General features: G+C 35.4%; 1 protein-coding gene across 1 annotated transcript in view; it reads right to left on the bottom strand.

Annotated features, from left to right (window-relative positions):
- The window catches only part of arrdc1b (arrestin domain containing 1b), a 66,893-nt gene that overhangs the window by 11,845 nt on the left and 29,904 nt on the right, over positions 1 to 25,144 (bottom strand). The window contains exons 2-3 of the mRNA NM_001365234.1: positions 11,206 to 11,316; positions 735 to 785 (exon numbers count right to left, since the gene is read on the bottom strand). Coding sequence (NP_001352163.1) covers positions 735 to 785; positions 11,206 to 11,316 — 162 coding nt within the window. The remainder of the gene's footprint in view (positions 1 to 734; positions 786 to 11,205; positions 11,317 to 25,144) is intronic.

Consider the following 25,144-nt stretch of genomic DNA (forward strand, 5'->3'; position numbering starts at 1 on the left):
CTACTTTTTATCTGTGTTTTATCCAATATGTATGCAAATTTATCTCATTTGCATATTTAAACAAATTTTAATCTTAAATTTAAAGAAATCTAATTATTTATTTATTATTAACTTGTTATTTTTATAATAATTACTTATTATTTCCTAATGTAATAAATCAAATATTGAAGTAAATTTATTATTATTAGTTTATGTTTTTTTCACCTACAGTTTTGACTGTGAATATTTCTGTCATTAAGGGATTATTTTTAAAGGGATAGTTCACCCAAAAATGAAAATGTACTCATTATTTACTCTTCCTCAAGTGGTTGTTTCTTCATTCTGTAGAACACAAAAGCAGAAAAACACTGTAACTATTGACTTCCACTGTAGGAAAAACAAAAACTATGGATGCCAATGGTTACAGGTTTCCAGCTTTCTTCAAAATATCAGAAGAAAGGAAGTGAGTAAATGATGACAGAATTTTGACTTTTGAGTGAACTATCCCTTTAAATGTTCATGAAAGGGCATGTTTGTGCAGGAAGGAGCAGAACATAACAAGAGGACTTTATACAGTTTAGGTTAAAATTAAACTCTTCTTCCAGCCTCTCACCACCCTATAGAAACACTCAGCATAGTTTAACCGTACACCCGAGTGCTCTCCATCTGAGATATGCAATAAAACAATACACTCCTCTAGATGAAAATGCCCTTTAACGGCTTTGAAATGCTAATTGTAAAACTGGAGCAATTACCTGGAATGAGAAACTGAAACGGAAAGCTGTGCTCACCAGGTGGCAGAGTACCTGTCATAGCAGAGAAAGAGAGAAAAATAAACATATATATGAATATTATGTAAAATTTTATTATAAATACACACTTAGTCAAGCATTTAAAATACATGATTAAGTCAAGTATAGTCTGCATTTAACACAAACTAATAAAATTAATAAACACATTCATTCATTGAATGAATGTATAAATAAAACTACAATTTTTTAATTAATATATAAATTATAATGTAATATAATATAATATAGCACTTTTAATCATTTACTACCCATAATAATTGAGAATAATTTACCACCAAAAATTCTACATTACTGTATTTAGGTAAGAACAAACAAAATCTAAAAAAAACAATGATTAAACACTACACCCAAACATAATATATAATACACGTCTGACTTGTCTAATCAAATTCAAATCAGCTTATGATCTCTCATGGATTGCACAATATAATGCAGTAGATTAATCCTATTAATGACAGCATTTCCAACAATGGATCTATCAAATACACCAGAATATCAACGACATAAGCCTAAGCAGCAGACATCCTGAAGTCCTTCAATATCTTGAGAAAGAAGTGTATTTTGCAGGTGAAAGTCCAGTAAGTCAGAATGACTCAAACAGAATGGCCTATCAGAGTAAACAAGCACACCATCAGCCGTAACAAAGCCTCTCCTGTGCTTTCAAACCGGGATTTCCACAACATCACAGATCATACACATTCTAAAAGGATTTGCATCCAGACTGAATAAATAACTTGGATAAAGCAACGCATTCCCTCTGATGTTTGGTAAAATAAGATTTATAATTTGTCACCCAGCATGTGAATAATCCACACGCACTACGGGATTGCTTATAAACTTAAAAATGGGGTAGTAAAAAGATGTAGCGAGGATGTTGAAGAATGTAATGGAGTTCAAGTGTGAGGAGAAAACCAGTTAGGCTAACACCAGCCATCATTACTGTATAAATCCGCTTTTTGTTTACAAGTCGCGGCCTTGAAGACAGGAAAAGACCTCTTAGAGAAAATGATGGGGAATTCACTGACATGAGCAGATATACAGCAGTGGCTGTCTGTTTTGGTTATTCTGGCAGCGTTTTATAAGGAAGGAAGTGAGGCTGATTAAGGCTACACTGTAGCCAACAACTAGCAAAACAGTGACACTTAGCTTTATGCTTCTGGTAGCAATTTGAATCCAAAACTGTCTATATTGTGGGTTTGAATCAAATACATCTTACAAATGTGGCTTTTAAACAATGGAAAAAATAAAATGTAATGACAAAAATTGAAGACTTATTTTAATAATTTAATCAAGTTTCAACTACATTTTAATGTGTTTAGTCGGTATGATTCATGTGAGTTGAGATGTAACCTGAGATAATGATTTATTGAGAAGTCAAAAAATGTTGCAGGAGCAGCGTGGTGCCTCAGTAGTTAGCACTGTCGCCTCATAGCAAGAAGTTCACTGGTACAAGTCCCGGCTGGGCCAGCTGGTATTTCTGTGTGGAGTTTGCACGTTCTCCCCATGTTCGCGTGAGTTTCCTCTAGGTGCTCCAAAATAGGTGAAATAGGTGAATTGGATCAACTAAATTTAAAAGTGTGGATGCGAGAGTTTATAGGTCTTTCCCAGTACTGGGTTGCAGCTGGAAGGGCAACCACTGCGTAAAACATATGCCTGAATAGAAGATGGGTCATCACGCTGTGGTGACCCCAGATAAATAAGGGACTAAGCTGATGGAAAACGAATGAATAAAAATGTTGCATTGTCATTCAGCATTACAGCTATATTTCTGTAAAAATGACACAAAAATACTTAGGGCCTCTGCTTTTTATAATATGCAAAAGAATAAATAATATTAGTTTTATTATATGATTAAAACACTGATCTTTAATACTTTGCATTTAGATTAATCACATTTAATTACATCCAAAATAAATGCTCGTTTTGTCATTGTATATATATATATATATATATATATATATATATATATATATATATATATATGTATATATATATATATATATATATATATATATATATATATATATATATATATATATATATATATATATATATGTATATATATGTATATATATATATATATATATATATATATATATATATATATATATATATATATATATATATATATATATATATATATATATGTATGTGTGTGTGTGTGTGTGTGTGTGTGTGTACTGATAGGGTGCTGGTTCCCCTTAAAGTATTATACATATTTATTATGTATATGTGATACACACTCATAGAAACAAAACTATACAAGTTTGTTCCAAGATATTTTAAGTTAGGTATTATTTGTATAACTATTTTTTTTTTTGGCTTAGTTCCTTTATATAACAGGGGTCGCCACAGTGGAATGAACCACCAACTTATCCAGCATATATCAAGCAACATTTTTAAAAAATGTTTATACATAACAAATATACACTGCACACACACTTAAATTATGCCAAAACAAACTTTTATTTTGGATGCGATTAATCGCATTTAATAATGGTCATGCCTACTTAAAACAGCATAATATCTGTAACATAATTACATTTTAGTTAGTCTTCTATAAATCACAGTAAAACTGCATGATGTTCACTGCAATTTGTTCGTATAATAATAAAATAGTTAAACAGGATAACTCTAACGCATAAGAGAAAAACTCATGTAAAAGGTTTATTGTGCTGTCGGCTCCATCTTTGATATAGTTTATATTGTTCTGCATGTAAAACTGGTTTGGCGCCCTAAACACAAAACCATCTAATTCTGAGAAACAAAATCTGTTTAGTATAAAGCAAATCAAAGAGATATTGTATATCATCAACAAGTAGAAAAAAAGCCATAACCATTCACAAGAGCAGCTTCAAGGCACTTTAACAAAAGTGCCACACTCATAGTAGCAGCCTTTGTTTGGTCCAGAGGTGTTAGGGCCAGGAAACACCAAGGAGACTCCAAACAACTAGCGGAAAAACAAAAACCAGTCATGTTGTCACCTTGGATTGAATCGCATCTGGACCAAAAAGCTGTGTGTGAACACACCAAACTGACAAAAACTGACTGAAACGAGAGCCATGTTCTGCACCTGCACAAAAGGATGCTTTTTCTGCTTTGCAAGAGGAAAGTATTCTGTTTTCTCATTACGCAAATGGAAACCGAACTTCCGACACACATAGACAAACAAACAAACAAACAAACAAACAAACAAACAAGTAAACAAAGCAGCATTTAGCACCATTACCACACAAATTGCCACTAACCACAGGGAGATTTCTTCGTGCAAATATTTCTGATAATATAATATTGCATATCGTACCATACCTTAATATTTGAGAAATGTAGCAAAATTATAGCCGACCTCGTTGTGACCTTTCTTCCCTTGAATAGTTTACTTGCTACGTGACTTCTACGTCGCACTCGAGCTCTGATTTGTTTCTAAATAACCAATCAGAACTCTCTCTTCAACCGACGGCCAACACCAATTCTACATGCTGAATCAGCCCAACAAGCTACAACATTAACCTGACGAGAGGGGATGTTAGAAAGAAGCCCAATGGTTGACTGTCTGCTTGGTGTGTCCTGACCCTTAAAAGATAATATGTCCCAGTGAGCACAATCATTACGACTGTTTGTTTCAATGGAGAGCAATAAACTTCTGGTGACTTCGGCTACGTTAGCGACAGCCACTAGTGGTAACTAGATCAAAGTTGACAATCCTTCAGCTATATGCAAATTAAGAGTGACTTTCGTAAGCGACAGCCAATCAAACCATACTGTACCACAGGGTACAAAGGGTACCTAGCACAACAAAAGGGTACCAAAAGGCAGAGCAAGAGGTGCAACTGAACGCTATTGGTTTACAGAGATGCTTCCCTAGCTCGTGGTCAAGCAGGAGAATGAAAACAAAGAAACCGCCATTTTTTAAACACAGCCGAGACTATACACTGTAATAATATATACATATAATAACGAGACCTGGTCAGCCCGAGCTCAAACAAACTTTGGCGTTGTCTTGAAGAACAGCCAAAAAGCCAAAAAGAAGAGCAGAATCTACTCTGTGTCCTGTAGTTTTTTACAAGTCCGTCTAAAGCGCGGGCGACTTCGCTTTCTCGCTTGCACTTGCCGAGCATCTATATTTGAAATAACAAACTTCTTGAGCTGATGATAATAACGGGTGCAAGATTATTGAAGTGCTTCTGACGTCCAATCCTTTAAGAAACAGACTAACGTGAGAGTGACATGCAAAAAAAACTAAGGAGAAAAAAACTAAGGAGAAGCCCGAAAAAACAAAGAAGCAAATGATTCTTTCAGCAACCTAAAACCTGAACAAACTGCCATGTTTAACTATTATCATCAGCTTTTGGACTATTATGAACTCGAAATGACAGAATTACTTTCTAACAGGAGGTTACATGTGCAGGTGAGGATTAAAGATACAAAGGAGAGGTTTGCACTGACTGGGCTATATGCTGCATGTTGTTTTTGAATCCTAATAAGGACTAAATGACCCGTACCAACCAGTACCACTCAGTGGAAACGGGCCATAAGAAACCTCAAAGTAGGATTGCCCACTAGCAACTTCAAATCTCCACCAAACGCCACAAAAGGCAGCCCTTTACTTAATAGTTAGAGAGTTGAACTTGGGATCTAAAGTTCGCAGGTTTGAGTATTTGGTGGGAAGAGTGAACTAATATCCACCTTAATACCACGGCTGTAGTGATTCCCTTGAGCAAGGCACCGATCCCCCAACTGCTCTCTGGACAAGCCTACTGCTGTGCGTGTGTTCATGGGTCTAACTCGCTTTGGATAAAGCATCTGCTAAAGCATATATATAAGTTGCTGCTAGTATGAATGAGGCGTTAAGAGGTACTTTAGCATCCTTGCTATAGCGCTTCTGTTACATTTTTACTGTTACATGTTTTCTCCCCCAATATTCTCTCATATTTCCACAGCAGAATACAAATTATAAAAACTTTGAACAAAATGGGGGTGAGTAAATCATTCCAAATATTAAATTATGTGCGCTAGTCCTTTAAATTTGTCAGAGCCACACCTTGCCAATGTGTCAGTGCTCTCATGTCTGTGCTGGAATGCTATAAACACATCCAACTGATATATCATTTACAGAAGTGCAACACCCAGTTTTCAATTCTAAGAGGAGTAAAATCATGTGGATCCACCTCCTCCGCCCTGTCCATCAGTGTTGCTGAGTTAAGAAGAGTGGAACTTGAACCCTTAATGGGCAGACAGCATTAGTTCCTGGCAGGCATTCGGCATCTCTGTTGGCCTGCAGGCCTCAGAAGAGCACATCTGTCCCTGATGCTGATTCAGACGGCTGGGCTACTAAAAGGTCTCCTGGAAAGGGGTTCACAGGACAAGCCTGGGCATGTGAACTAACAAGCACTCTGACTGGAAATGACCTGCCAGGACACATACGCAAAACAGAACATAATGACTCCGTGTGACCTGAACACAGAGGTGAGAGACAGAGAGATAGAGCAGAGAAGAGGGGAGTGGAAATTCTTGCCAAAATGCCAAGCTTTTAAACAGATTCTGAAAACACTCAACACTCTTTTGTAACCAGGAATGATGCAAAAAAACTTTCATGCTAATATTTCTTCATGTAATGTAGGTGCAGACTAAACAATGCTATTCCACTTTTGGCGAAGGGTGTCGTGGTGATTGGTAAACAATAATTTACATTTACATTTACATTTAGTCATTTAGCAGACGCTTTTATCCAAAGCGACTTACAAATGAGGACAAGGAAGCAATTTACACAACTATAAGAGCAACAATAAATAAGTGCTATAGGCAAGTTTCAGGTCTGTAAAGTCTAAGAAGGAAAGTATTAGTAGTATTAGTATTTTGTGTTATTTTTTTTATTTTTTTTTTTTGGGGTACAGTTAGTGTGATATCCTGAGAGGCAATTGCAGATTAGGAAGTGAAGTGGAGACTAAATAGTTGAGTTTTTAGTCGTTTCTTGAAAATAGCGAGTGACTCTGCTGTTCTGATGCAGTTAGGGAGTTCATTCCACCAACTGGGCAGATTGAGCGTGAGAGTTCGCGAAAGTGATTTCTTCCCTCTTTGGGATGGAACCACGAGGCGACGTTCATTCACAGAACGCAAGTTTCTGGAGGGCACATAGATCTGCAGAAGTGAGTGCAGATAAGAAGGAGCAAGGCCAGAAGTCACTTTGTAGGCAAACATCAGAGCTTTGAATTTGATGCGAGCAGCAACTGGCAGCCAGTGCAAACGGACTAGCAGCGGAGTGACATGTGCTCGTTTAGGTTCATTGAAGACCACTCGTGCTGCTGCGTTCTGGAGCAGCTGAAGAGGCTTGATAGGGTTAGCTGGAAGCCCAGCTAGTAGAGAGTTGCAGTAATCCAGGAGAGAACAAGAGCTTGAAAAAGGAGTTGAGCTGCATGTTCAGATAAGAAGGGTCGGATCTTTCTGATGTTATAGAGTGCGAATCTGCACGATCGAGCAGTTCTAGAAATGTGGTCAGAGAAGTTTAGTTGGTCATCAATCGTTACTCCAAGGCTTTTCACCATTTTGGATGCAGTAATGGTTGCCCCATCCATCTGGATTGAAAAGTTATGGAGTAGAGTCGGGTTGGCAGAAACTACAAGCATTTCCGTTTTTGCGAGGTTCAGCTGAAGATGATGATCTTTCATCCAGTGTGAAATATCCAACAGGCAGGCTGAGATGCGAGCTGGAACCGAGGGATCATCAGGATGAATAATGGCTGACAGGACACAAGAATCAATATTTTTATATTATGTTGAACATAACGGCATGTCTGGACCATCAGAAAATCTTTTTTATGTAATGTAGGTGCAGACTAAACAATGTGCCTCCACTTTTTGGCATGATCAGTGTAGCAAAGTGTGTTGTGGTAATTGGTAAACAATAATGGCTGACAGGATGCAAGAATTAATAGTTTTATGTTGAATGTCACGGCATGTGTGAAACAACAGAAAATTAACTTTTTCCCTCCCCATCCCTCACGATGGGTTCTATCGCATTGATAAACATTTATGAGGACTTCTGATAGTACCCAGAATAGCAAAGTCCACTAAAGGAGGTCGAACATTCTCATGCATGGCTCCAAAACTCTAGAATAGCCATCCTGCTAATGTCGGAGGCTCCGATATACTCTCTCAGTTCAAAACAAGATGAAGGAGCTATCTTTTAGCAAAGCATACATGCAATTCATCACATAACTGCATGATGCGCGAGTGTGATCCATGCAGATGAGTGAGCTTGACAAACAACCCGTAGGACACACTTCTCCTGTCTTAATACACAGGCACTTTGCTGGAAATACTTCTTTGTTATACATGTGTGTTTCTGTGTTTGTTTATATAACTACTTTTATTTATAGCACTTCATTTTCGCATTGACAATTATTATCTCTTGTTCAAATACATTAAGAACAGCAGCTTCGCTAACAATTTTTTTTGTTCTCTATTTCCAACTGGGGATGCCCATCCAGAGTGTAGTGCCACTTTAATGAGATCCAAGTTCTGTGAAGAGATGATGCCAACCATCGAAGACTTCAAGCACAACACATACACTTAATAAACAAATAGACTGCATTAGGGCTGCACGATATTGCAATAGTATATCATTGCGATGTTTTTTATTCTGTGATATATATTGCGATGTGAATAAAATTTCACCGGATGACTTAATATTTCTATTTGGAAAAAATTTAGAATGTTAGATCGATTGGGATGACTCTGCAGTGGGAGTGCATCTCCTTAAAATTTAATGAACAATCTACAAACTTTTTGGGGTACCCCGACACTTTTTTGTTGTGCTCTGTGCTATTTGCAGTGCATTTCTGTATTTGCATGTGTTGTGAGTATTCTCATGCACGTGTTTGGTCAAAGATTGCTGAATTAATGTTTGCTATTTGCATCTCCATAAAATATAATAAACAATCTATAAACTTTTTGGGGTCCCTCGACTCATTTTCGTTGTGGTCTGCTATTTGCAGTGCATTTGTGCATTTGCATGTGTTAAGTATTTTCATGCATAACAATCTATAAATACAATCAAGAAAAAGATACAGTACAATTGAAATGTAGTGTTTTATCATGTCCAGAGTCTGACAGTATTCAAGTACAGTAACTGAATGATAAAATTAAAAATAATTTAATAAAACTAATCCTAGTTAAGGTCACAAATGGTACAAATTCTTATACCTAAATGATTTCAAAGTCATTATACAATTACAAACTATAATAACACATGAAAATTATAAATTATAATACAAACTCAACATTGCGTACACTCGCAATGTGACTATTGCAAATGAACACATTGCGACGTCGCTTCTGAAACAATATATTGTGCAGCTCTACACTCCAATAAACATGTACACATGGACATAACCTATATGCTATAAAACTGCAGGTTAATATGTTTATATATAATAATTTCAATTGTTTAAAGCTATTAGTTTCTAGCTGAAGTTATTAGTAATTAATAAACTTATGTTAACTAAAACCTTAACTTCTCCAAATTTGATTGTAATTCAATAATGTGCATCTTTTTAAAGCTCATTTGAAACATTAATTATTGAGAAAAGGACTATAGAAATAATCTTGAATTAAATTATGAAGACTGCAAAAATGAAAAAGATGGTAGTAATGCAGATAGGTGGAATTATGAAATGAGGAAAGCCCCTATAAAACATGCCTCCTATATAGTCATTGTTTTTCATGGTCTTGTTTACAGGAATCTGTACTTAGGTTCACTTTCGTAATGACATCATGGAGATTGCTTAAGAAGATGACTAATATCTGGGAAGCAACATGTAGTCTGAGATGTGTCTTGCCTACAAACATGATCAAGATATAAGAGTCAAAACTGCATAATCTGACTATATATGCACAAACGCACGCACACACACACACACGTTTGTTTTTGTGAAAAGTGGGGACATTATATAGGTTTCCATTCATTTTATACTGTCCAAACCATATATTATATTGCCCTCACCCCACCCCTAAACCCAACCATCACAGGAGACAGTGTGCAGCTTCACTCTCTGATTAAACTCATCCTGTAGGATTTATAAGCATTTTGAGAAATGAGGACGTCACCAATGTCCTCATATTTCACCTCCTTTTTGTAATACCTGTGTCATACCTACGTCATTATACAGATTTGTGTCCTGATATGTCACAAAAACACGTACACACACACACACACACACACACACACACACACACACACACACACACACACACACACACACACACACACACACACACACACACACACACACACACACACACAGGGTGAAAATCTGTATGTTAAGCATCAAGTGTCCACTAAATGGCTACATCAGTGTTGTTTTACAGCAGTTTTGTGCTTAGTAAATTAGGAAATGTTTCACATCACTGGCAGTTAAGACAGTTCAGAGTATAGCAAAACATATATACCTAAAATAAAGAACGTTTTAACAAATTTTCTCTGTCTGCTACTGTTTAAACAAACAGCTTATCCTGCCTTGAACGTACACAATTAGCATCATTAGCAGATCCCTGTTGCAAAAGTTTCTCAGTAGCCAAAACAGACGTTTTTATGTTGACAGATACCAGGATAGCCAAAGGCACAACTTTATTTTCTTAAAACATCCATTTCCCTGATACATCTTATACACTCCCTGAAAATAAGGTATACGAGCTGTCACTGGGGTGGTACTGTACCTTTTTATAAGGTACACATTTGTACTTAAAGGGTACATATTGGTACCTTAAAAGTATACATTAGTACCTAAAAAATTTGAGAGGAACACTTTAGTTCTTTTTAGGTACGTATATGTACCCTTGAGGTATTAATATGGAGCTTTGAGGTACAAATTTGTACCACTGGAAAAGGTACCACCCCAGTGACAGCTCGCATACCTTTATTTCTGGGAATGTAGCAGGAAGCAAAAATAGCTTTAAACAGGCGATGTATCCTCTTATGTTCAGACATTTGCAACCATTTGCAGTCAGTCTACAGCCACACATATGCCTGATTCTCTAGAAAGATAATCGCTTAGACACTACAACCATCAATTAAATCAGGAATAAGAGCACACATACAGTACACACTTTAAACTCAACGACACCAGGTCAGCTATTATTATAACATTGTCTGTCTTTGACAAATGAAACACTTCCCATTTAAAGAAATAACTCATGTCTAACCTACTTTCAAGGATATGTGATACCTGAAACATTCAGACAGACAGGAAGAAACCAACAATACTCGTTCTCAAAACAGGAAATCTATTAGACAGACACAAACTGCTGACGGAGTAAAATGAATGTAAGAGATGTAACAATGAAGACCTTTCAGGAATATTTTGACTTAAAGGTTTATTTATTTGAATGAGATGATGAATGGATGTCGGTCTCCTCACCTTTATCTGCCACAGACAGTGTGCTGCTCAAGTACTTTTCCTCAAGCATCCATGATGCATCGTTCAGCTTGGACGAGATGCCACACGATCCCACACAGCAGACTTTAATGGCTGCAAAACATAATTAAAGGACACAATTACATTTCTGACATTTTTATTAATGATACTTTGGGCTTTTTCCCCTTGTCAAGTCATTTGGAAATGTTAAATGTGTGTGTGTGTGTGTGTGTACTTGTTAATGTGGTTTATGAGGACATATTCAAAACTGAATAATGATGCGAGTATGACCAGTGTTGGGCAATACGTGTTATCAGTAACTTGTTACTGTAACGGCATCATCTTTGACAGTAACTCATACTGTAAAACAAAATAACTCTGTTATCGTTACAATATGATGAGTTTGTCTGTTAGAAAGTTAATTAATTTTGGCTGCAGTCTAGCCAACATCTTCCTGTTTACAACAGCGACGCTTTGTGGGATTGGTGGATGCCAACCAACCACTGTAAATAAGAAGCGTCGTGCATGAGCGCCAGACTGGACAAAATTCCAGCAAAAGTGAGAGACAGAGTGAGCGAAGGGTAGACCAAGTGTGGACGCGAGAGAGACAGAGAGACTATTAACGTTACTATTATTAATTACTATTACTAATACTACTATGTTTCTTGTTTCAAATAAATAAGCAAACATTTGTTATCTGTATAACAAAATTGATTAGTTTAGTAGACACAGTGACACATTTCTGCTATATTTCAGAACACACCTTAATTTAAATGTATAGTGTTGTATAGCTCAGAAAAATGCTTATGTTTTGATTGTTTTACATATCTTATTAGCTGTGTACAATAGCAGATTTTGCACTTTGAAAATACACAGCTTACTTTCCATAAGCTGCTGACATACCACATTTAATTTGTGTTTAGTTTGAAGATTTCTCATAGATTTCATTTTTGAGCAGCTGTTATGTTTTTGTTTTGTTTAAAATGCATAAAATGTATGGTTGTCTGTAATAGCAGATTTTTTGTCCTGAGTTTCATCAAACTGATCGTGAATGATAATTCGGATTACTTTTACTTATTTATTTCATAAAGGTTTTGTGCTTGTTGTATATTGTGTATTTCATATTGTTGCTGGTTTTCATTTTCAAGCTGTGAAAGAACGTTTAAGAGTTAAATACAACAACTTTTATGATGCTGAAGTAACTTTAGTTTGGCTTTTTTGTTTTCTAAATATAAAATTCAGCTGGTTTATCACTTTGTGATATTTCTTTATTTTTGTGCTGCTGGACTTATAATAATAAGTTAGTGTTTAAAAATAATTAAACAGTGTTTTACTTTTTACTTAGGTTGGTCTTTTGTTTTAGTTGTTAGAATGGAAATTAATTAAAACAGTGAAGCTGAACAACAGTGTATTCTCCATGCAGCACTGAAGTGATGTTATAAGAGCATTAATGGGAGCATTAAAAATGTTCGTTGAAAAAGTAACTCAAATATTACTTTTAACAGTAATGCATTACTTTTTGGTGTAAGTAATCGATGAAGTAATTGAGTTACTTCTTGAATGAACCAACTAGGAACTGTAACTAGTTACTATTGTACTGTAACTAGCACAACACTGGGTATGACTTAGTAGTACTATATTAAGGTGGTTTATGAGGACATACTTTACATGTGTCCTCATAATTTAAAACGCATAAAAATCATACTTAACGGGGTCTTTTGACATTCAAAATACGCCATAGGTTTCTTGTGAGGGTTGAGTTTAAGGGTTGGGAAAGGTCCTGTAAATATTTTTACACTTTACATACACACACACACAATATGTGCATTATTAGTACATTCCTGCATTGAGTTAGCACATACAGTCCTCAGCATAAGTACACCCCTCACAAATCCACTTTCATATTCATTCTTTTAATAGCAGACTATACAATAATATATTTGTGCATACACATTAGTTTAGTGAGTACTGAAGCCAAATCTGGAGCTTATCTAACAAAATAACTTACGACAACAGTCCAAAAACTAGTACACACAAATGTATATGTTACAGAAAAATCATAAATACAAATTAAAAATGGAGAAAAAAAATTAAAAATTTAGTTGAAATTTTGTAGGTTGTCATTTTTTTTTTTTTTTTGCAATATTTAGCTTGAATTTAATTGTCTTATCTTTCAATCTCTAAATATTTTTTGGTGACTAAAATATTATTTTAATAAATATATCCGTTTAATAAATCTGTTTTGTTTAAATGCACCAAATTACTTTGCCTATATATTCACTGAGAAATGGATAAAAACATTCATTTTCAAAATGGGCTGTACTCAATTATACTGAGCACAGCATAGCCCGGCCTCTTCCTTCAACACTTGATAAACTGTAATCCAGTAATGTACAGTAAATACAGAAAATAAGGTCAAATATAAGCATATTTTAAGTGCTTTTCCGACCTTCCATTCATATCAACCTGTTATTAGGAATTTCCAAAACCAAAATAGGAACCTTTCCCATGTTAGATGCACTTTAAAGGTAACCATAAAAATCTATTTCACATTCCTGCTCATACCTGTTCGACCTCTGATAAGGCTCTTCCCGAAACAAGCAAGCAAAACTTCCTCCACACCTTCAGAAATTCCTATAAACTCTCCACCATTCAAGATGAAGAAATGACGCAGGGACAGGTTTGCTAAGTCTAATTGCTGTGGATTTTCCCAGTAACAGATTCAATGTCGTGCTCTTGATGTCAAACACAGAACAGGAATGGTGACTATTTTCCTTTTACGAACAACCTATCTGATTTCAATTTAAGCTCAACAGACATTCCATACCAATTAAATATTCACTCAGAAGGAAAAACCCCATTGTCTGAAGCGCAACGGAGAAACAGCTCTCCCTATTTGCATTACAATTACTTGATGCTAACTCTCCAAACAGGCTTTATCAGGGAGCACCCAGAAACAAAAAGATGTCTGAATGTACAAAACCCAGACAGACCAACGCAAAACCCCTCAAATAAATAAATAAATAAATAAATAAATAGCCTCAAATCATCCTTTTCAGCTTAGAGGTCAAGGTCACAAGATGCGGACAAGAGATTTGCATGTGTATGGCTGATGCATTGGTGCTTTCAGAATCAGAATCAGTTTTATTGCCAAGTGTGCTTCACACACACAAGGAATTTGTTTTGGCTACAGAAGCTTCCAGTGTACAAAGTGACAAGTGACAACACAAAATAAATACGAAAAAAGATGATAAACATTAAACAGAGATGCAGTTAGTCAAGAAATCTGGATGTTGAATGTTGAATTGTATGTACAAAATTGTATTTTACCACTGTTATGCCACAAATAGATGAACATTTTAACATTTAGCATGAACTGAAACAGTCCTTAGTTCAAAACTAAAGGAGACATATCACAAAAATTAGCAATGTTCCAATACTTCTTTTCCCTTTCCAATACCAATTCTGATAGCTGAGCTCAGGGTATCGGCCAATACAGAGAACTGAACCTATGTCTGTGTCTGTATCTGTAGAGTTGTGTATACTACTAGCCCTGTAGACTTCTGCATTCATGGTTTTAAATACTTGCCGATAATAATACCAGAATTTTTGCAGTATCAGCATTCTGATATTTGTATCGGCATCGGAACAACCCAAATAAAAATCCGATATTTCTGTGTTATCCTACACAGGTTTATGTTATTTGCTAATTAATAACCATCTCATGTGGAACTCTAAATTCACATAATTTCAGAGTCCATTACTGTTACTATTGGAGGTTGCATTTTCAGTCATGGATGCATGCTTTAAAAGCCTTCATGACTGAATGAATCACACCAAGGCAACCCGGGGTGCTGCAAACATATTACAGTATTTTTAAGCTTTAGAAGAGTCAGAAACTTACAGGCCCTTTAACATGTTTTGGTACATGTAGAAGAACCTCTTCTTCTTTATCATTATCCAACTGATTAAATAGGTGAGGCTCCCCTTCACTATTGCAGATATTACTAATATCTGATATTCCGGCTGTTTTGTTGTTTTTGGAATATTAGAATATAGCATGTGAAGGCTCCGCCCTCTTTTGGAAAGCAGCAGCTCATTTGAATTGCTTTTGTGCACACCCAAATGGCGCAAATTTGACAAGTTATAATAAATAATATGCAAGGTATTTTGAGCTGAAACTTAACAAGCTGTTTCCATCCAAAAATTCAAATTAGACTTCTGCGACAAGCTAAAAAATCATAAAACATTTGTGAATAAACCACTGTTTGCATCCAGTGAGTCAAGAAGAAACTATTACCAACTAATAAAAAAGGGATTTTCTGAAGTAGAAACTAAATTGCACATCAGAATATGTGCACATCTCAGCTATTAAGCAGTTTTAAATTTGTAATTCCAACCTGTCATAAAAATAGGTGGATGAAAACATAGCTACCGACACATTCTGAGCACACCAGCAGTAATTTGTCCCTTTACTACTCAGACAAACCTTAAACATCTTGCTTGACCCAGTCAGGCAATTCACAAATACACAGCGCATGCACACATCTGACTTTGAGTGAAAAGAGACAAACTGACTGAGCCATGTGACCACATGCTGATCTGATTATGTAATGGGCCAGAGGTGGGTAAAGCCCAAGGAATCTCAACTGGATTGACTCAAAGCAGCACGCCACAGCAAACACCATCATTAGTTTCGCTTTCATATACAACTCAGGAAGCAATGTTCTTCATTTTAACAACCCTCATGAGAAAATGAATCCGATTTTACATTGTATTAAAAAAAAGCAGGATGAGAGATATGAGAGAGAAGAAAAAATGACTACATGAATATTTTTTTTACTTTACCACAACAGCAGCTCTGGATTTTTGTGATGATACCTTGATAAAACAAGACAATATTTGAGCTTTGAGCTTTTGCGATGCACATTTTCTTTAGAAAGTTCACAAGTATGAAAAGTAACTGCAAATTTTCTCAGTGTCTAAGCATAAGTGACACAAAATTTTAAAGTATTATTAAATTAACACAAGTTTTTAGAGAAGCAAGTTCCTGAGGAGATCTAAAAAACAAACCAACATTTAATCCAAAGCTCTGGGCATAGCTTGCAAGTAAATGTTAAGTGTCTTTGGTAATACAAAATGATTGTGAATGGAAGCTAAAAAAAGTAGCAAAGAAACATCAAAATCAAAACTCATTTCGTTTTTCTAAGCAGACAAATGAAGCCAACACAAAGTTTCTCGGGCCGATGTAAAAGTTCTGTAAGTCATCATTTACGTTCTCTGGTAATGCAAAAGTGTTTTGAACAAACGTAAAAGTGTTGCAGTTGAACACAACGTTTGAGAGTGAAAGTTTAAAGGGGAAAACAAGTCATGCAAGCAAACAAAGTTACAAATACAATGCTTTTCACAGCATCGCAACAGTTTTGCAATTGAACCTCAAAATTAAGTGTGATTCAAAAAAGGGTTACGATCTCATACAAAAGTACTGCAAACATAAATGTGTGCACGAGAAAGTTTTAAAAGGAAAACAAGATTTGCAAGCAAATAGAATGCAAAGTTTCTAGGCTGAATGCAAATGTCCTATAAATAACACGTTTAGAAATTACTTCCGTTAAAAAAATCTGTATTCTAGTGTTTACAATCTTCACTAATGTGATATTTTGTGTCAGAGAAACCTCATGTTTTAGTATTTGTCTTGGTATTTTCTTCCTTCAATGATCAGCCAAGTCTGATGTTTTGGATTTCAGAAAATTCTTTAGTGTTGACAACAAAAGAGACTCTTCAGGAGACCCACAGCAGCATCTCTGCCTAAAAATTCTGCCTCCCTGATGCTCTATAGCCTGCTTATTTTCCCTCTTCCTTCTGCAGCATTTTTTTTTGTTTGTTTGTTGTTGTTTTTTAAGTTGGTTCACATTTGTCAAGCATGATCAGACTTTGTTTCAACCCCTTAACTGTTTCAACAGGTGTGAGAAGTGCTTTTCCCATGCACTTCTTGTGACACCTTGGCTGTTTATTCAGGCTATCTCTCCTATGCAACTCAATTGTTATTTTTTTATTTTCTATTTTTTTTTTTTTTAGATTTATTTTTGGCCTTTTTGCCTTTATTGAGAGAATAGGACAGTATTTTAGACAGGAAACAAAGTGGGAGAGAGAGAGGGGGTAGGGTTGGGAAATGTCCTCAAGCCGGGATTTGAACTCGGGATGCCCTGAGGTGCTACTGCACCATATGTCAGCGCGCTAACCACGAGGCTATTGCGCTGACATCAATTGTTATTTTAATGGTACATAAATTTTCACCAACCGGCCACTTTATTTTTTTATATTATTTACTTTATAAATAATTATCATCAAGCCATTATAAATATGTCATGAATTCTACACTCACCGGCCACTTTATTATGTACACCTTCTAACTGCTACTTAACACAAATTTCTAATCAGCCTATGGCAGCAACTCAATTCATTTAGGCATGTAGACAAGGTCAAGACGATCTGCTGCTGTTCAAACCGAGCATCAGAATGGGGAAAAAAGGGGTGGTTTAAGAGACTTTGAACGTGGCATGGTTGTTGGTGCCAGATGGGCTGTATTTCAGTACTGATGATCGACTGTGTTTTCACGCACAACCATCTCTAGGGTTTACAGAGAATGGTGGGAAAAAGAGAAAATATCTAGTGAGGAGCAGTTCTGTGGGTGCAAATGCCATGTTGATGCCAGAGGTCAGAGGAGAGCCAGACTGATAGAAAAGGCAACAGTATTTCAAATAACCACTCATTACAACTGAGGTATGCAGAAGACTCCCGTCAGCTAAGATCAGTAAACTCGGGCTACTATTTACACAGACTCACCAAAATTGGACAATAGAAGATTGGAAAAACATTGCCTGGTCTGATGAGTCTCGATTTTTGCTGCGACATTCAAATGGTAGGGTCAGAATTTGGTGTCAACAACATGAAAGCATGGATCCATCCTGCCTTGTATCAATAGTTCACGGAGGTGGGGGTGGTGTAATGATGTGGGGGATATTTTCTTGGCACATTTTGGGCCCATTACTATCAACGCCAAAGCCTACCTGAGTATTGTTGCTGACCATGTCCATCCCTTTATGACCACAGCGCAACCATGTGCGCTTTATGACACGCCATGTCATAAAGTGAGAATCAGCTAAGACTAGTTTCTTGCATATGACAATGAGTTCACTGTACTCAAATGGCCAACACAGTCACCAGATATCAATCCAATAGAGCACCTTTGGAATGTAGGGGAACGAGAGATTCGCATCATGGATGTGCAGCTGACAAATCTGCAGAAACTGATGCTATCATGTTAATATGAATTAAAATCTCTGAGGAATATTTCCAGTACCTTGTTGAATCTATGCCATAAGGATTAAGGCAATTATGAAGATAAAAGCGGGTCCAACCTGATACTAGTAAGATGTACCTAATAAAGTGGCCGGTCAGTGAGTAGTTTATCCACATACAATTTGTTTATATAGGTTAACTTCATATTTAAAAGAGTAAAAATCTACTTCATATTAAAGTCAAAAAGAGTCATGCCAGTCCAGACTGACACATAAACGGCTCAGGGTGAGTGAGGTCACAGTACAGCCATCATGAATGAAAGCAAGCATCCTTTGCTCAGAGAAAAGCCTCAGTTTGGGGTTTGCAGACAGAGGCAGAAGGCAGCTGGAATGAGGGCAGGTGTAACACACGGTTGGGTATGTTAAAGCCTTTTTGTGTGTGGCCAGCTCAGTCAAAAGAGGCATTGGCTCACCACTGACACAAAACACTGGTGGCAGATGGCAGCATATCACTGGCCTGGGCAGGTGCCCTCTTTCCCTGGCACACTGGCATAAGTGCCCTTCCAGTTCTAGCACAAATAAGAGACAGAATCCGATGGAGAGACGGTCCTCAGAGTATCAGACGATTCATGAACGAATAAATAGGCATTACAGCACCAGTACCATCTGCTGTGTGCCATCTGGGTACTTCCGTGGGCATGAGGAAACTTTATGGTGACTATATTTTACCACTGCGAAAAAAAATATTTGTAAACAAAAAACAAAAGAAAGCACACCAAACTGTGGCCTACATTTGAACTTTTATCCTTTTCAAATAATAATAATAATAATAATAATGATAATACAGAAGCAAAAAGAACTTAATAATAATAACAACAACAACAATAGTAAAACAGCAGCAATAAAGAACTTAAATAATAATATTGATGATAATAATAATAATAATAATAATAATGATAATATAAATTATTATTATTATTATCATCAAACAGCAGCAATAAATAACTTGAATAATAATAATAATAATAATAATAATAATAATAATAATAATAATAATAATAATAATAATAATAATAATAATAATAATGTAAATAAAAAAAATAATAATGTTAATAAAAATAATAATGATAATGATAATAATAATCAAACAGCAGCAACAAAGAACTTGAATAATAAGAATAATCAAAAAGCAGCAATAGAGCTTAAATAATAATAATCAAACAGCAGCAATAAGGAGCTTAAATACTATTATTACTACAACTACTAATATAAACAATAATAATATATATAATAAACTAAATATAATAAATTATATAACAGTAAAAATACGAACTAAAGACATTTCTTTTTTACACAAAGTGTAATTTCATATATTATATGACACCATATTAAAATATATTTTTCCAGATTTTCCAGATAAAAGCTATGGAAATAAACAATATAAAATGTAATATAATAACATATTAAAGATAACAAATAAGCTATAAAATAAAAAATGCATAGAAAATACAAGAAAATTTCAATATTTTACACATTTATAATTAAATAACTGTATAATAAAAACAAAGATTTTAAAGTTCGGTTTGTTTCCAAAAAGAAATATGTATTATTTTATTTAGGCTAACTAAAGGTTAACTATAGGTTAACTAAAATCAAAATAAAAGTCAAATTAATCATAAGACTGTAGACATATACATCTGAAGCCCCCCCCCCCTTTTTTTTCTTCTTCTTTTGTAATTGTTTCCCAAATTATGTTTAACAGGGCAAGGAAATTTTCACAGCATGTCTGAAAATATTTTTTCTTCTAGATAAAGTCCTATTTGTTTTATTTAGGGTAGAATAAAAGCAGTTAATAATTTTTTAAACACCGTTTTAAAGACAAAACAATTAGCCCATTTCAGGTAATTTTTTTTTTTTTTGAAAGACTACAGAACAAACAATTATTATACAATTACTTGCTTACTAATTACTTTGCTTACTAATTACTTACTAATTACCCTAACCTGCCTAGTTAACCAAATTAACCTAGTTAAGCCTTTAAATGTCACTTTAAGCTGTATAGAAGTGTCATGAAAAATATCATGTCAAAGATAAAATAAATCAGTTATTAGAAATTAGTTATTAAATCTATTAGTTTAGAAATGTGTTGAAAAAAATCTCTCCTCCGTTAAACAGAAATTGGGGAAAAAATTAAACAGAGGGTCTAATAATTCAGGGGGGGCTAATAATTCTGACTTCAACTGTATGTTAATTAAAAACAAAAATCTCATATAAACTTAATAAAAACTCAAATGAAAATGAATTAACAGAACACCTAAAAAGAAGAGTTAATGAGTAATTATCCTTCTGTAAATAAATAAGCGTTACAGATTCTTTGAAAAAACAAAAGTGGACAGTATGACAAGTTACTCTTACTGTATGAGCCATGACTGAAACACTCAACAGGAAGTAACACAACCAAAGAGAGGATGTAGAAACAGCTTCAGTTTGGAATAAAGTAAAAGGTCAAGCTGACAGCAAACGTGAGCATTAAAATAAACAGCCACTGAGCAGTTCCTGCAACATGATGAAGCCAAGCTGGATTCACATGAGCTTTATACAGACGAAGAGAGGGATGGGAATGAAGCTTTCATGAAATGGAAATAAAGCCTAGCAGCCTCAGAGTGATTAAACTGACTTAAAAAAAAAACTGAAATTGTAGAATAATTGCTTATTCTATAGACAATCGAAAAAAAATATTGCTTAAGAGGGCTAATAATAATGACCTTAAAATAGTTTTTCAAAAATTTTAATCTCGCAACACTCTGTTAAAGAAAAATAAGTCAATGAGGGCTAATCATTTTGACTTCAACTATACAGAGTCATACAAACTGCTTTTATGATACTCGTATGATGCGTTTCAAGCTCACACACACTTTGGGTTTGGAAGAACATAAGGCAGAGTAAACGATGACAGACGCTTGATTTCTGGATCGGGATTTGGGATGTGACTCAGAGTCAACAGGGGGACCCTCTGGAGGTGGTCCAGGGCTCTTGGCAGCTTCTGCGCCCGAGAGAAACCCGGCGGTGGGCGACCGGAGCGTCTCCTGTGTTTATCACCACTCTTCCACATGGACAGACAGCGTGGGCTGAACCTGCTTCCTAACACACGCCGCGCAAGCAACACTGATGCCAGACCGTGGATGACTGCCAGAAACTGTGCATCCATCCATTACCAGTGAGTTCACATCCAGATAATACCACATAGTGACACTGGAATTCCAATAGTATACCTCAAAATATAATGATACCATTTTCAGTACCATGTGGAAATATTGCAATGGCATTCATTCAAATAACAATATCTATGCCGGAGTTTCATTCATTTGTCAAACTTCAAGTATGGCTGAATGTTATCAAAGTACCTATAAGGCGAGTCATTTCACTCGGCGACCATTTTTAAAACACAAATGATTAAGGCAATTCTGAAGGCAAAAAGGTACTAGTATGGTGTGCCTATTAAAGTGGCCGGTGAGTGTATATCCAATGATCCTATGTTGAGATTTTCACTTGCTCAAGAAAAATAGTCACAAATGAAAAATAATAATCAATTTAGTAAAATAAAAATATACATTACTTACATTTACTCATTTATTGAAGATAAAAGAGTATATGATAGCTGTATATAAATCCTACGATAAATCTAAGTTACAAAACATACAAGTCTACTTGTTTGTAGACTTGTACTGAGTGGTTATATATAAGTGCATGGTGCACATATCCACCGAGCGATGTGCAGTGGGACTTTCACTTGTAAAAGCTGACTGACTATCATTGTTTTGTCTTTGAGCTGGAGCTGTGAGTGTGAATGGCAGATGACTGACTGATAGCTGATGTGATGTGAGCTGCCAGTGGATTAAACGCTGTAATAATACGCTGATGAAGAGAGCGGTGACGGGGGTCAGGACTGAAGAGGGAAAGCAGCAGCGGCTAATTGCTCTTGAAGTTTTAATGAGGACATCAGAGTTGAGTTACAGAGATGATGGAGCTCCTCTGTCAAGAACACTGCCACGGGCTCTTCATTTAATGCTACTTTTCACATTCAGATCAAGCTTATTTGTGTAGCGCCTTCAGAAGATTTCATTATTTCAAAGCAGCAGCACCGAAAATGCGATTCTTGTTGCATACAGCAAGGATTTTGTTTTCAGAAAAGAGTGTAATATACAGTTCAAGTCAAACTTTGTGATAAAATTATTCTTTTGAAATTATTTCCCAACTGCGTTTAAAGACAAGACTTTTCCAACACATTTTAAACATGATAATTTTAATAACTACTTTCTGATAACTAATTACATTTATATTTGATATAGAATACAATAAAACAAAATACAATAGTTCATTGTACACATATACAATGAACATTAAATCCATGTGCAATGAGATTAAATACATCTCACTACTCAATGCAAACATGTAAATATATCCTTACAATCAGGCTGAGAATTACAGGGAGGTTTTGGGGTGGTCTGACCCCCCAAATTATTGCTTGATCCGCCCTGAAGAACATAAAAAAGATGCGGGGGGGTGCCCTTTAATAGTGAAGATATAGTTTGCTCTGATCTGTATCTTAAATGATATTAATATTTAAATAATAGATAATGTAAATATACATTTAACCACCCCTATAATGGTTCATACCATTGTGAATGCTATTACATATTAATTTAGCAGCAAACCTAGAGCACCAACAGACAGCGCAAGTGTTCACAAAATAGGCATTTGTACTGTAGGTGTCCATAAAATTTGACACATAGTTTGTATTTTATTAAACACTTGCTCGCATAGAAGTTATACAGTAAAAAATGTGCAGTCTTTCATGGTCATCCATTAAGGTGCAGGAAAGTTACCATTTATTTAATATCACAAATGTCAATGAGAACCACTCAATATCCCTCAAAAGACTGAAAGCAAAAGTTTGAATAATAAATTAGATTAATAAAGTAATTAATAATTAATAAATTAATTGAATTAAATGAATAACATTGGTTTATTGAGGCATATTACTGAGCATAACCGAAAAACTTTATTAATTATGGGTCACCACAGCAGAATGAACCGCCAACTTATCCAGCATATGTTTTACGCAGAAGATGCCCTTCCAGCTGCAACCCATCACTGGGAAACATCCATACACACTCATTCTCTCTCTCACACACACACACACACACACTTCAATTTGTACAAGGACAATTTAGCCAACCCAATTCACCTATAGCGCATGTTTTTGGACTGTGAAGGAAACCGAAGCACCCGGAGGAAACCCACGTGAACGCAAGGAGAACATTAAACTCTACACAGAAAGGCCAACTGACACAGCCGGGGCTTAAACCAGCGACCTTCTTACTGTGAGGTGATTGTGCTACCCACTGCACCACTGTGCTGCCAAGTTTTTCTTTATTTTATTTAATATTTCTAAGATTTGTTCTTGAAAATTATTATAATGAGTTGTTAAATATTGTACACTTGTATTTTTTTTTCTATTCCTCATTTAATTTTTTCTATTTAGTTATTATAAGGTGTTATACATTCATTCATTCATTTTCTTGTCGGCTTAGTCCCTTTATTAATCCGGGGTCGCCACATCGGAATGAACTGCCAACTTTTCCAGCAAGTTTTTAGGATGCCCTTCTAGCCGCAACCCATCTTGGGGAAACATTCACACACAAAACTCCTACACTACAGACAATTTAGCCTACTCAATTCACCTGTACCGCATGTCTTTGGACCGTGGGGGAAACCGGAGCACCCGGAGGAAACCCACGCGAAGGCAGGGAGAACATGCAAACTCCACACAGAAACGCCAACTGAGCTGAGGCTCGAACCAGCGACCTTCTTGCTGTGAGGCCACAGCACTACCTTATAAGGTGTCAATTGTCAATTATTATTCATTCGTTTTCCTTCGGTTTAGTCTATTATTTATCAGGGGCCGCCACAGCAGAATGAACCACCAACTTTTCCGGCATATGTTTTACACAGCGGATAAATTGCTATTCTTGATTTCATTTAATATTTGTTAGATTTGTTCTTGAAAACTATGATGTGATATCACTTGCTGTATATTTTATTTCAACTATATTCCTTATCTTATTTTTTATATTTAGTAATTATAAGGTCTTGTCAATTATTCTATTTCTTATCTTATTATTTGTTCAAGTGTACTGTTGTCTTGCAAGCTATTTATTTTATTTAACTTTATTTAATATCTGTTAGATTTGTTCGTGAAAATTACTATTAAGTACTGTCAGTTATTGTACATTTGTTTTTATTCTATTCCTTATTTTATTTTTTATATTTAGTTATGATAAGTTCTTATCAATCATTAAATTAAATTACATTTTTATTTAATTTTTAGGCTATGTACATTATTATATATAAAACAAATCAAAACAAAATAAAATAAGACAATTTTTTACCAGAAAGATGATTTAAAAGAGTACTCAATGTCTCAAACATTACTTGAAATCTCCATTTCTCCATCCTGTCTTTTATAATGACTAGTGTTTCACAATTCATGGCTCATAAATGGTAGACAGAAATCAGTCAGAAATCAGTGTCAGTCATCAGTGGTGAATCTTTCTAATGATTTCCATTAAATCCTCTAT

The sequence above is a fragment of the Danio rerio genome, chromosome 21 (genome assembly GCF_049306965.1).
Source record: "Danio rerio strain Tuebingen ecotype United States chromosome 21, GRCz12tu, whole genome shotgun sequence".
NCBI classification, from domain to species: Eukaryota; Metazoa; Chordata; class Actinopteri; order Cypriniformes; family Danionidae; genus Danio; species Danio rerio.